This window comes from Cladophialophora yegresii (assembly GCF_000585515.1).
Source record: "Cladophialophora yegresii CBS 114405 chromosome Unknown aczIN-supercont1.5, whole genome shotgun sequence".
In the NCBI taxonomy this organism is placed as follows: Eukaryota; Fungi; Ascomycota; class Eurotiomycetes; order Chaetothyriales; family Herpotrichiellaceae; genus Cladophialophora; species Cladophialophora yegresii.
Window position 1 is genome coordinate 317,559 of NW_006913049.1, and position 12,922 is coordinate 330,480.

Sequence of the window (12,922 nt, forward strand, 5' to 3'; positions counted from 1 at the left end):
GGACAAACAGGGCAGACTCGCAAGGTTCGCATGCAAATCCCCTCAAATACCCCGAACTGCAGAGACTGATCTTCGACTTGATCCTTCCAGGGCAGGCCTCCTCACCCAACAAACATTATCCTCTCCCCTGCGTCTCAAAACCGTTGATTGATCGACCCCGATCATCGACCATCCTCTCTTGATTCCGATCCCTGCTCAACTCACCCGTGCCTTGCATTACCACCGGGGAAATATTGTTCGCCGATCCGTTCCTTCGGCAGTGCCGCCGGAAACCACCACCTTTCGCACTGTAACAGTGCTTTGTTCACTGTCACCGTCCTGGCTCCGCGGCCCAGAATCAAAAGGAGGGGCAATAAGTTCCAGGTAATAGTTCAACGGTCGTCACTAGCTGAAGGCTTTGAGTTGTCTTGTCCCGAGTGGGCCACTAGTCATATCGGTTCTGTCGAGGTCTAGACGCGCGCACCCTTCGCAGTTGGGGACTGCGGTCGCATCGCTTTATCATTGAACGCATCTGCGCCTGTCTCCACAAGCGCATGTATCAATCTCCTCTCTCGGTCTCATTGACAGCTCTGTGAGACGACCTTTGGGAGCACAAGGTTTCAGGTACCCGAGGCTGCCTTCGAGGACCGACCATTCACCATGTCGGGCAAAATGACATTATATAAATTGGTGGTGCTTGGAGATGGCGGTGTCGGGAAGACAGCTTTGACAATTCAGGTTTGTTGTGCTGCATCCCTTGCGTCCGCTGCCTGCTTATTGGTCTGCAGTTATGCTTGAACCACTTTGTCGAGACCTACGATCCTACCATTGAAGACTCTTACCGGAAGCAAGTCATGATCGATCAACAGGCTTGCATGCTCGAAGTTCTTGATACTGCTGGACAAGAAGAATATACTGCTCTCCGTGACCAGTGGATCCGAGACGGCGAAGGGTTTATCCTTGTCTACAGTATCACCTCCAGAAACTCTTTCACAAGGATTCAGAAGTTCTATTCCCAGGTACAGCGGGTCAAGGAGTCGGGACATCCGAATTCACCTACTGGCGCAAGTTACTTGCCTGCACAAATGGCTGGCCAGCCCATGTATACCGGCCCTGTTCCTATTATGCTAGTTGGCAACAAGAGCGACCAGCATCACGAACGGGAGGTCTCAGCCCAAGAGGGCCTAGCTCTTGCGAAAGACCTGGGCTGCGAATTTGTCGAGGCTTCTGCCAAAAACTGCATCAACGTTGAAAAGGCCTTTTACGACGTTGTACGGCAGTTGAGAAGGCAACGACAATCACCTATGAAGCCCGTCGACCGGAAGGCCACAAATTACGGGCCCCAGCCGGGTCCACGAAACAACTATGAATCGGACCATCAACGAATTTACCGCGAACACACAAAGAAGCGCAGCAGCAAATGTGTGATTTTATGAACCCGCCAAGCATACAGAATTATCCGGGGCCGCTGCTGCAGATGAATTTATGATCGAAAGGTGTTCCCAGGCGCTAGCGACACTTCTGTGGCTCTAAACTTCGGTTGTCACGGAGCTTGATATGCTCCAACTGTACGATGTTACTCCATTATGCACGTGGACAGAAGCATCACAACGCAAGTTCAATCCCTTGATACCATCCTCGGCATGTCGAAATTACAAGTCACCTTCTCAGACCCCTTCAACAATACATCTTGGACAGACTGGCGACTCTCACCGTCCATCTTGGCCTGGAACTATCCTTCTCTCAAGGGGAGTTTGGCTCCAGGACAGGAGAAGTTTTTGGGACAGAAAGCAGTGAGCACTAAAAGTCTGCACCGCGACATCCAAAGTGTACGATAAGTCAAAGTTGGGTCTTCGGGTACCTAGAAGTAGTGTGAAGGATTTTTCTCCTTGCTGCCCAGCCTGAAGCGACCTGCATCCCCTCGGAACGGCGTCCCGCAGCTTTCAGGGGTAGAAGGGGTCGCAGATTGCAGCAGCCCACTACGAGGTATGATGGTGACTGCCTTTAGGGTCTCTATGTGGTTGTGCGCGGCATAACGATGGCATGACGTTTGCACTCAGCACGCGATCAGAGTGGGACGAACTACGACAGATGCGGGGCGGCTACTTTTGGAACACTAAAGCAGTCCCTACGATTGAGACCACCGGAACTACGCCAAAGTCGGCGTGTATGCAGCAGAGCCATTGCGTTGATTATTGTCGGTGGCCTTCAAACTCCGGAAATTCCGGTGGAAACTTTCCAGGTCGCAATGGCTTGGACTGGCCGGGATACAGGATCAGGGAACATGAATGTTTGTACCAGTGATGTCGGTCCGTGGCAGACATAAAGCAGGCAACGGGGCAGACCCACGTCCGGGGTGCCCTAGGCAGAGCTAGATAAAACAACTAACATGAACTAGAGATCCGAAAACATGGAGAGGCCACGCGTGTCCGAGTAGAAAGGTCGCGCAAACCCCACATGAACTGAATACTATCAAGCGACTTGGAATGCCCGATTCCTTACTCGAAAACGTGCTCCGCCTCGTATTTACCAGAGTTTATTGTCAGCACCCGTGTCAGAGAGGCAGGGAAGGGCAGCACAGTAAAGAAGAATGAGGAAACCTCAAGCATTTGGCACGAAAGTTCAGTCGATGAATCTCCATCTATGCGTCGAGCTCGAGACGTGAAACTCGAGATTCCGAGACTTGAGTGTCCGACGACTTGACTCTGGCTTTGACTTTGACTTTGACTTGCACCTCGGCTCCTGTGTCAACCTACTTGTGCTTCTGTAGTCATCCGCCTATAACAGTGGCCTGAACCTCGGGTTTCAGCCAAAAATCAATCAACGACGAGTCAGGTCGCCAGCATGATGATGCACATGACTCGTTTGTTTCGCTATATGGAGGACGGAGGGAGCTGCATACTGTATTCACTTCTTGACTTCTTGCATCTCGGTGACGTTTTACCGAGTAACTCGTACCTACTGCTCACTTCTCCAGTCACAAGAGGAAGAAATGCTGCGACAGGCTGCGTCGTTGGCTACCTAGGTAGGTGTGCAGCCTTGTGTTCGTGTATGCCGTTGATGTACTCCGTACTCCGTCTCCTCCGTATTTGCACATGCATTTTGCAGCGCTCTCGATGGTAGCGCCAAGGCTGGTATCCCGCCTGGTTGGCTAGGCCTGTGGAGTGAGCCCGTTGAGTCTCTCCACTCAGGCTGGGGAAACTTATCCTCGTAACTTCCCAGGAAGTTTCGAGGGTAGGCTCCGCATCATTCTCTGCGCGAACACTGGGCTCGACTGGGGACCACTTGCCTCTGGGCGACACGGACATCAAGGTAAATGAGCTAAATTGGTGAGCTTTGATGAGACCGCTGAATTGATCAAATCACGGAACATTTGTCGAGCAGTGAAAGTCATGGAAATCTTTTCTTGAACTTCGAGACTCGCAATTGCATGTGCGTCTGCTGAGTACGGAGTATGTACTAGGTAGACAAACGTGCCACAACAGTCGAAGGGTGATGGATTGGAAAAATTATCCGCGCCATGTTTCTCCACGGCGCCCTACAATCCTCTTCTTCACCCGCTACGCGGGCATCTGGCGTATGTCCGAGTTCGCACGCGACCTAAACACGTTTTGTTGTCGATGGAGTCGTTCGTGCTGTGTGACTCATGTTCAGGGGCCTTCTCGTTGTTTGGCTGAGTATCAGACATGTGGAAAGAGGATCTGCGTCCGTGATGGTGTATGAGCCATGTGGCAGGCGTCTCTGCCGATCCGTGATCCCTTGGTAGAAAGGACGGGGACCTGCATGCGGACCTGATCGGGATTGTGGATCGGCATTTGTCAGTGTTGGAGGTGTACCAATATTCGGTGCCTGCCTAGTTAGGAATTTTTGGGGCTCTTTGCGTTATGTGTTCCTTTGAACGGGCGACCTCCGGATTGTAGGTCGCGTGCCACACCGGGAACAAGGCTGATAAGTCTCAATTTAGCCTGCAAGACGGTGAAGTCATGCCCTATTGCGTGCTGTGTAGGCAGGAGTCGGGATGATATCGGAAGGGATGATGGTCTCACCGTTATTGCGGTCGCCGGCTCCAAGGCTGCACCGCTGACGAGGTAGTGCAACTCGACGGTGACAGAAGTGCCTGGGAGCAACCGACAAGGCTTGTTGCCGGAGACTTACCTCTCTGTCTGCCCGGCCGTGTCCACGAAGCAGACATGCTTCTCGCCTGGTCATGTCAAGGTCGATTTACTTTCAACATCCCAGGCAACTCGAAGTGCAAGCAAAGCAGCAAAGGTTGCCAGTCCGTTACCATGCTGAGATACCTTGCTACAGTAACTTGGCTCCACTTGGTACATACGACTTCACGTTCTCGGCAAGTCCGCTGTTATCGAACGCATCCCGCACAACTATGTCGTTATGTGCTCGGGGCAAGTTGCCTCGCTCGTGTGTGAGGCACTCTTGTGAAACGTGAAATTCGATGGAGGGCTAGAGGGTCCGATTTCTGGGGCCTAAATTCCTGAAGAGGAAGGAGTTCAGATAAGATATGTCCAACAGAGCAGCGACGGAAGGAACACCTTGATCCGTCCATTGGCGGAAGCCAGAAGTTGCATATCATCCTAGTTGGGAATCAATGGCAGCGCAAGAAATGCAGGGAAAGCCACTGTGAACAATATCTACGCCGCGCCACAAGTGTTCAAGTGTCAAAGGTCGCTTCGATGCATGTTCAGCATAAGCGAAGTCGGGCACGTTACAGAGTGAACTCTCCGTTCTGGGTGCAGATGGAGGCAGATCGATAGGTACCGACTGTAACTCGATTGTGCTCTTCGCTCAAGCATATCTAGCTCCATAATACTTAGAAGTATGGGTAACGACGACGCGAAATTTCAAAGGACCCTCTGTCACAGTGACGGACGTACCGCAGTCATATTCAATCATCAAGAGACGGTTCGCCGAGTAGTCCATTGCAGCACAAGGCAATAGCGGCTGGCCACTTGCTGTGACCTCAAAGGTCGATGTCCTGGACTTTTGCAGCGGTGTATGTGACGAAGCAGGTCGACTTTCGAGGCGCCCTCGTTTAACCTGCGAAGATATTCGTCCATGTATTGTGCATTGGCGACGTCACGAATGGACGCTGTTGGCGCCACATAAAATCGGGCATGAAGTTGTGAATCAACCCTTTGCCATCAGTCGATATGCCAGGTCGAGGTCGCCGTCCTCCATTTCCCAGTCCATCAGTAACTAGCCCAACGTCTTTAGGTTAGATCCCAGGTCGTATTAACACCTGGGGTCAGAACGGTCACAAATGGACAGCTTTATCAGGGCTGCGTAATCAAGTGTCATTGATGCGGCCAGACAACGATCTTGCCTTGTCACTGAGGTCCCCTTGGCATGGCGGCTCCTGGCGGCGAAATGGCTGTTCGGCTTGTTTGTCATGTTGTCCACAGAAGCAAGTTGAAGTATTTAGCCGAGTAGATATCGGCTGCAGGTACACAAAAGTACGATTGCCAGGCTTGGGTCTCCCATCAAATCCTCTGTTCTTGTCACGCGAGCCGCTAGCCATCGGGCGGGTCGAAGCCTGCCACGCATAAGAGCTGGTGTGGCATTTACAAGGCTTCGAGGTCGGCAGAAGGCCCGAGGAGCTTCGTTGTCCCAGCGCACTTCTTGCGCTTCGGAAAAGTCAGACCTCTGATCGACGTGGAGGAGGCATACCCCTGCCTTTAGCCCTCTTCGGCGAAGTAGCGATGTCCACTTTCAGGTGAGATATGACCCTCCTGTTTGTTTCCTTTTCTGCCTCGAGTGCAGAAATGCGGGCTTGTAGTTCTGCAATCTTCCTGTCCTTAGCCTGGACAGCTAGTCGGGTGATGTCCCTGCCCTTGATGATTCCCTGTGTTCGAAGGTCGTACTTGTTGAGAAGGTCCACGAGTTGAGCCTCGACCCACGAGCTGATTTGCGAGTCTGAGCTTCTCAGTATGCTGAGCACGTCAGTGGCAAGCGAGGAAGGCTCGGCTTCGGGTGGCTCGGCCCCACTTTGGATTGGTCGGGAAGCTGGAGTGTTCGATGGCGAGAGCAGCCCGGTGCCGTGTGACTTGTGGGATGTGCTCGGAGTGGTGAAAACGTCGTCGCTCAGAGGCCATGTTTCATCCCTCCTGACTACCTGAGCAGGCGGCCTGGACAAAGCCCTCTTGCCGGGAGATGTGAGCTCGTCTGTTCGAGGGGTCTTTCGGGGTGTATCGAACGGCGTCTTTTGCAGGGCTTCTTGTTCGGCTTTGAGCAATTCCTCGTCGTCGCTGGAAGACCAATCAAAGCTCTCTTCGAGCTCAAAATGCCCAGGGGTCTTTGTCTGGTCAGCATTATCTGCATGCTGTATTTGTGCGTAGCCGGTCTTCGTCTGGGGCGTGGGAATTTCAGCGATTGAGGTCTGTTTCTGCGGAGTTTTAGGTGTGACAGGAGCGTTGGGCTCTGAGCGCGTGTTGCTGAGCACGGCAGCTTCTTCACGGATCTTGGCTTCGTCGGTCCACAGGAAGAAGCCGCATCGCTTGTTCTGAGGCTTCTGACAGGTATAGACTGTGGTTTTGTTAATGGGACGTTGAATCACACGATGCGACACACATACACCACCTTCCATGATTCTTGGTCCCTTTCTTCGTCTGGAATTTGTCCGCCGGTAGCCGCGGGTCGCAGTCGCAAAGCCAGATACCTTCAGAGAAGAGCCCTCGCTTGGCAGTCCGACCATTTCTGGTCGTGTACGAGGTGGCCATGTTTGTCTAGATCATAAGCCATGGGCACAGGAAAATGTTAGCTGCTGGTTCTACGGAATCACGCAGATATGTCGTCTGGCCATTTCTGCCACCATCATCATAAGATTGCGTTCTGCTCTTGTATCCTGCTTCGGGGAATAGTCCAGTAGGTTGTCGCGAGTTCTGTGTAATAACGAGGACGAAGTTGTCCGTTGTTTTGAAGGTTCATCAGTTGCTGAGGCAAGTGACGCACGCATGCGGAACGAATCTTGGAATGCCCCAAAGTGGATTCCAGGCGGAGCCCTGCTAGCCCATTCCAGAAGCCTCAAGGCTGCATCTCGGGCGCAGCGGCCCCCAATTTAGAGCCTGGGGGCACCTGTCCTCCCTGCGCGTGCCTGAGCCCCATGATTCAAGGCTCGGCTTGAATTCCCAACTAGGCGACCCTCAACCGTCAAACGCATTCACTTCCACGCCTGCGCTGGCCCCAACGCGACACGCTCCTCAGTCAAACAGACCTCAACACCGGCAGCCAGAACCCATAACACCGGAAAAGAATACACACAAGTGCGACTTGTTGCCGGAGTGTATGTTTTCCCTCGGATTCAATCACGTCTCGCGCGCAGCGACAACGACCTACCGAGCGAGTTGATTCTCCCCGCCAATAAAGACGATGGTGAAAACACACGGAATACCACACTTATAACATTGGTACAACCATGGCGCCGACGGGCGGTATCGGTGGAGGAGGGGGAGGCGGGGGAGGTGGCAACATCAAGGTCGTGGTTCGAGTGCGACCCTTCAATAACCGCGAGATCGAGCGCAATGCAAAATGTATCGTCCAGATGCAGCAGGCACAGACGGTTCTGCAACCCCCACCTGACGCGGAAGACCGGCTTCGAAAGGGTGGAAAAGACGGTGCAAGTGCTCAGCGGACCTTCAAATTCGACAAATCGTACTGGTCGTTCAACAAGGCAGACCCGAACTATGCTGGTCAAGACAATGTGTTCAGTGACCTGGGAGTTCCATTGCTTGACAACGCCTTTCAGGGTTACAACAACTGCATCTTCGCGTACGGCCAGACGGGCTCCGGGAAGTCCTACAGCATGATGGGCTATGGTGAGGAGGCCGGTGTTATCCCACGGATTTGTCGGGACATGTTTGAACGGATCAATGGGATGCAATCCGACCCCGACCTGACCTGTACTGTCGAAGTCTCGTACCTTGAGATCTACAACGAGCGAGTTCGCGACTTGCTCAACCCGAGCACTAAGGGCAATCTTCGGGTCAGAGAACATCCTTCGACTGGTCCTTACGTAGAAGACCTCGCGAAATTGGCTGTCCGCTCGTTCAGCGAGATTGAAAACCTCATGGACGAGGGCAACAAGGCCAGGACAGTTGCAGCTACGAACATGAACGAAACGTCTAGTCGCTCTCATGCCGTCTTCACCCTCACCCTCACGCAGAAACGCCATGATGCCGAAACCAATATGGACACGGAAAAGGTTGCGAAAATCAGTTTGGTCGATTTGGCTGGTTCAGAACGCGCGACTTCAACAGGTGCAACTGGTGCGCGACTGAAGGAAGGTGCAGAGATCAACAGGTCTCTGTCCACTCTCGGTCGAGTCATTGCAGCTCTAGCAGATCTGTCATCCGGCAAGAAAGGCTTAAAGGTCCCATATCGAGATTCGGTCCTCACCTGGCTCCTGAAGGACTCACTCGGAGGCAATAGCATGACAGCCATGATTGCTGCTATCTCTCCTGCAGATATCAACTTCGAGGAAACGCTAAGCACACTCCGCTATGCTGACTCGGCCAAGAGAATCAAGAATCATGCTGTCATCAATGAGGATCCGAACGCACGTATGATCCGCGAACTCAAAGAAGAGCTTGCCAAACTGAGGAGCCAGCTCGGAGGGAACGCCGCCGCAGGAGGGACGGAGGAGGTGTATCCCGAAGGTACTCCACTTGAGAAACAAATGGTATCAATCGTTCATACAGACGGCTCGGTAAAACGGGTCAGCAAGGCTGAGATCATGGACCAGTTGAGCCAAAGTGAGAAGTTATACACCGACCTCAACCAGACGTGGGAAGAAAAGCTGGCAAAAACCGAAGAGATCCACAAAGAGCGGGAAGCAGCTCTGGAAGAATTGGGCATCAGCATTGAAAAGGGCAATGTGGGAATGAGCACGCCGAAGAAGATGCCTCACTTGGTCAACCTTAGCGACGACCCGTTGCTGGCCGAGTGTCTGGTCTATAACTTGAAGCCTGGTATCACCACGGTGGGAAATGTTGATTCCTCTGAAGCTTCCGAGATCAGGCTCAATGGTTCCAAAATTCTTGAGCATCATTGCAAACTAGAGAACGTCGACAACGTGGTCACCATCATCCCAGTCGAGGGAGCCGCTGTCATGGTGAACGGTGTCCGCGTCGACAAGCCACGAAGGCTTAGGACCGGTAACCGAATCATCCTAGGAGATTTTCACATATTCAGGTTTAACAACCCTTTGGAAGCAAAAGCTGAACGAGCCGAAAGGAGCCTGCTACGCCATTCTATCACGCCAAGCCAGCTCGGTTCACCGACACCGACACCGACATCGTTCCGGCCAGGACATGAAAGAAGCTGGAGTGCTGCGGGTTCGGAATGGGATGGGGACTCGAGTCGCGCCCAATCACCCGGACTGGGTGGCAACCGGGAATCTGACTGGTTCTTTGCACGACGAGAAGCTGCTGGGGCGCTGCTCGGTACCGATCCCAAGATCACCCAACTCTCAAACGAGGAGCTGGACAGCCTCTTTGAAAACATCCAGCGAGCGCGGGAAGAACGACGTGGCCGCTCCGACACCAAGCTTCTGGAACAAGAGGATGACTCGGACGATCTCAGTTCCTTCCTTGTCAGAGACAAGTACATGTCAAATGGGACTATGGACAACTTTTCGCTTGATACCGCGCTTACGTTGCCCGGAACTCCTTCTGCGCATAGCGGCTCTCAAGAAGACGGTGAACCAACCATGACACGAAATGAGTTCGAGCATCAGCAGCAGGAACAGCAAAAGGCCGAAGAAGAAATCAAAGCTGTCGACGAAAAGGCGGCTAAGGAAGCCGAGCAGGCAGTCCAGGCTACACAGATGCAGCAAGAATTAGAGCAAGCAAAGCTGGCGTTCCAACAAGAGCTTCGGAAACAGAAAGAGGCATACGAGGAGCAGATTAAGAAGATGGATCACAACGTCAGGATTCGAGAGGCTTCAAGGACTCCTGCTGGGTTCTTGTCCCTTGAAGCGTCCGAGATAGCAATCGCCCGAAATGTTGTGGACAAATGGCAACAGAGGAACTACATCCTGATAGCGGAGGCAGTTCTGCAAAATGCTGGCCTTTTGAAGGAAGCTCAGGTCATGAGCAAACTGTTGGATCAAGACACCAATTTTCAATTTGTGATTTTGGACTCCGGCGAGGAACGTGGCTCCTCGTACGACCTCATCCTCCACGATATTTCTGGAGATGATGATGATGCTCTCGCCAATGCTCGAAAGCCGTGTCTGGCCGTTCGAGTCATCAACCATCAGCTCAGCTGCATACACTTGTGGTCTCTGGGCAAGCTGAGAGAACGGGTCGCCAAGATGCGCCAGATGCACCAGTACAAGGATCAGCCAGAATATTTGCAGCACTTCAGAATGGACAACCCCTTCCGCGATTCTGATCAGCCACTCTTTTCGCTAGTCGGTGATGGCAGCATCCCCCTTACCGCCGTCTTTGAGACCAGGGTCCAAGATTTTGTGGTTGAGATATCCTCACCATCGACGAGGCAGATCATTGGCAAGGTCCGGATGTCCCTGGAACCCTCTTTAGCAGAATCTCCCCCTTCTACTATCAAATTCAACATCGTCATGCGGGATTTCGTCGGCTTCGCAGAGCATGAAGGTACTCAAGTTCATGCTCAGATGACCGTGTTAGGGACTGAAGACGGGAGTGTTGCAACAACCCAGCCCATTCACGGCTTCGGCGACGGACCAGTACGGTTCGAAAGCATACACAACTTGAGCGTCCAGCGATCTGGGGAGAAGTCGGCTGTGTTGAAAATTGCCATCTTTGCTCAAGTCAGCTCGACCCATCTCGATAAGCTGATCAGCTGGGATGAGCTTCGGGAAATGAACGAGCAACCACATGATCAGCAGCCCGCTCCCCGGATCTCCGAGGCCGAATACAGCCTTGAAGAAAGACACGATGTCTTTGCAAAGGTCCAGTTTCTTGAGTTGGCGGAGACCGGCCAATATATGCCAGTGGAACTGATACAGAACAACGCCAATGATATTGGAGCATTCCAACTGCATCAGGGCCTGCAGCGTCGTATCTCCGTCAATTTAACGCATGTACTGACCGAAGGCCTGCCGTGGGATGATCTCAAAAACCTACGGGTCGGGGAAGTGCACCTCATTGATGCGTCCGGACGTATTGTCGACATCGGTTCCATCACACCAGACATAGCTCTGAAACAGATTCAAGAACCGATGATCAAGGACAACGCCGACGGCACCTCGAACATCACCATCGTCGGACAGTGGGACAGCTCACTGCACAAATCCCTGCTTCTCGACCGTGCCACGCATGAAAACTCGCGAGTCCAAATCTCGCTGCGCTGGGATATCATCTCCAACCGCCTTGGCCACGACCATCCCATGACTTTTGTCATCGCCCAACAACTGCAGATCCTTCCTCGTTCTTACGTCCGTCCGCAGTCGATGTTCAAGTCGTTCTGGAGCCAAACGCGGATCACGCATTCCTCAGAAGGACTCTTCTCGATCGTGGTACGCCCTGTAAGTGCCAAGCGCGCGGCCGATCTGTGGCGTCTGGACACGTCGAAGAATTACATCAACGGCGAGGAACACCTGGGCAACTGGCAGCCCCGAGGCATTTCCCTGGTCAAGGACTACTTGATCGCGCGCCGCAAGAGGAGACAACTCCAGGACATCGAGTCGGCCAAAGCAGCACTGGGTCTGCGCAAATTGAGCGTCACCAGGCCGTCACGGTCTCGCGCGGCGTCACCTTCCACTTCCACAGTAGCGGATCCGCACGAAGACCAGCTCCTCCGCAAGTTCATTACTGTCTGGCAGAAACCCAGTCCGGAGATGAAGAACCCCATCTTCGACGACAACGACCAATCTTCGCCTCCACAGCCAGCGCCAAGCCCCTCCCGTTCCCACCCCCCTTCGACACGCTACCAAGCCACCGTCAGCTACGTGCCCAAGAATCCCGTCTCCCTCAAGTCAGGCCATCTCCTCATGCCGTCCGAGACCTACGACCCTTCGGCCTCCTCGCACTCGGCGACAATGCAGTGGAAGCGCCGGTTCGTGGACCTCCGTCCGCCGTACCTGCACATCCATTCCGTGCCGGACGGCGAGGGCATCAACGCGATCAACCTCACGCACGCGAGGATCGACCACGACCCGGACTTTAAGCGCCTTTTGGGAGGTGGTGGCGGGTCGAGCATCTCCAGTGGTGAATCCGCGGAGGTCAGGGCTCCAGGCCACAGACGGGCGGGAAGCGAGATCCATGGCTTGGCGCACGTTTTCGCCGTCTACGGCGAGCAGAACACGTTTCTGTTCGCCGCACGGAGTGAGAGCCAGAAGGTGGAGTGGATTCTCAAGATTGATCAGAGCTACTTTGCTGCGGACGGTGGAGGCGAAGAAGAGCGCGTGGATATTTGATGGCGCCAATTTGACCATACCCAGCGAGAGATCAGGAGAAATTGTGCAGGTAGAACGTGCATACTGTAGCTTGAAGGCTGTGACACTGCTTGGGTATACGGTTGGGTCAGCCTAAGCATTAATCGTAAATATGGTACAGAGGATAAAGTCCCTGCACCAAGCTTTGAGGATATTGAGATACCCCCGAATATATGAAGAGAGTGGACCAAGTACGCCGTGCCAGGCTCTGGGAAATCATCCTTTTATGTGATTGCACCTCATATCCTCAAATCCTCAGTTGTAGTATGCTGAGCAGCCTGGCGCTTATGTGTGTTGTGCTCTAGATGGCCCCGGCTCTTACATAGTGTTGCCTTTCAAGGGCAACTGACACTGAATAGAATAGGCAACGGATCAATCCAGTTTGTCGTTGCCGAGACTTTCTGGAGGTCCCCAGGCGTACATGGATGTTGCCACCGTCACGGCAGCAACAGCTGTCGCCACTGTCACGGGAGCAAGCGCCGTTGCGCCTGGCTCATCACAACAAGCCATAAT

The 12,922-nt window shown here is 53.3% G+C and overlaps 3 protein-coding genes across 3 annotated transcripts; 2 read left to right on the forward strand and 1 right to left on the reverse strand.

The window, feature by feature from the left end:
• Positions 1–639: 639 nt before the first annotated feature.
• On the forward strand, positions 640–1,415 carry A1O7_06847 (Ras family, other; the record flags this gene model as incomplete). The annotated part of the gene is made up of 2 exons (XM_007760847.1): positions 640–717; positions 768–1,415. The coding sequence occupies 2 exons, from the start codon at positions 640–642 to the stop codon at positions 1,413–1,415; spliced, it is 726 nt and encodes a 241-aa protein (XP_007759037.1).
• Positions 1,416–5,632: 4,217 nt separating this feature from the next.
• On the reverse strand, positions 5,633–6,713 carry A1O7_06848 (uncharacterized protein; the record flags this gene model as incomplete). The annotated part of the gene is made up of 2 exons (XM_007760848.1): positions 5,633–6,519; positions 6,569–6,713. The coding sequence occupies 2 exons, from the start codon at positions 6,711–6,713 to the stop codon at positions 5,633–5,635; spliced, it is 1,032 nt and encodes a 343-aa protein (XP_007759038.1).
• Positions 6,714–7,408: 695 nt separating this feature from the next.
• A1O7_06849 (kinesin family member 1/13/14) lies at positions 7,409–12,391 on the forward strand (the record flags this gene model as incomplete). The annotated part of the gene is made up of 1 exon (XM_007760849.1): positions 7,409–12,391. One exon carries the CDS (start codon positions 7,409–7,411, stop codon positions 12,389–12,391), a length of 4,983 nt encoding a protein of 1,660 aa, XP_007759039.1.
• Positions 12,392–12,922: the final 531 nt, after the last annotated feature.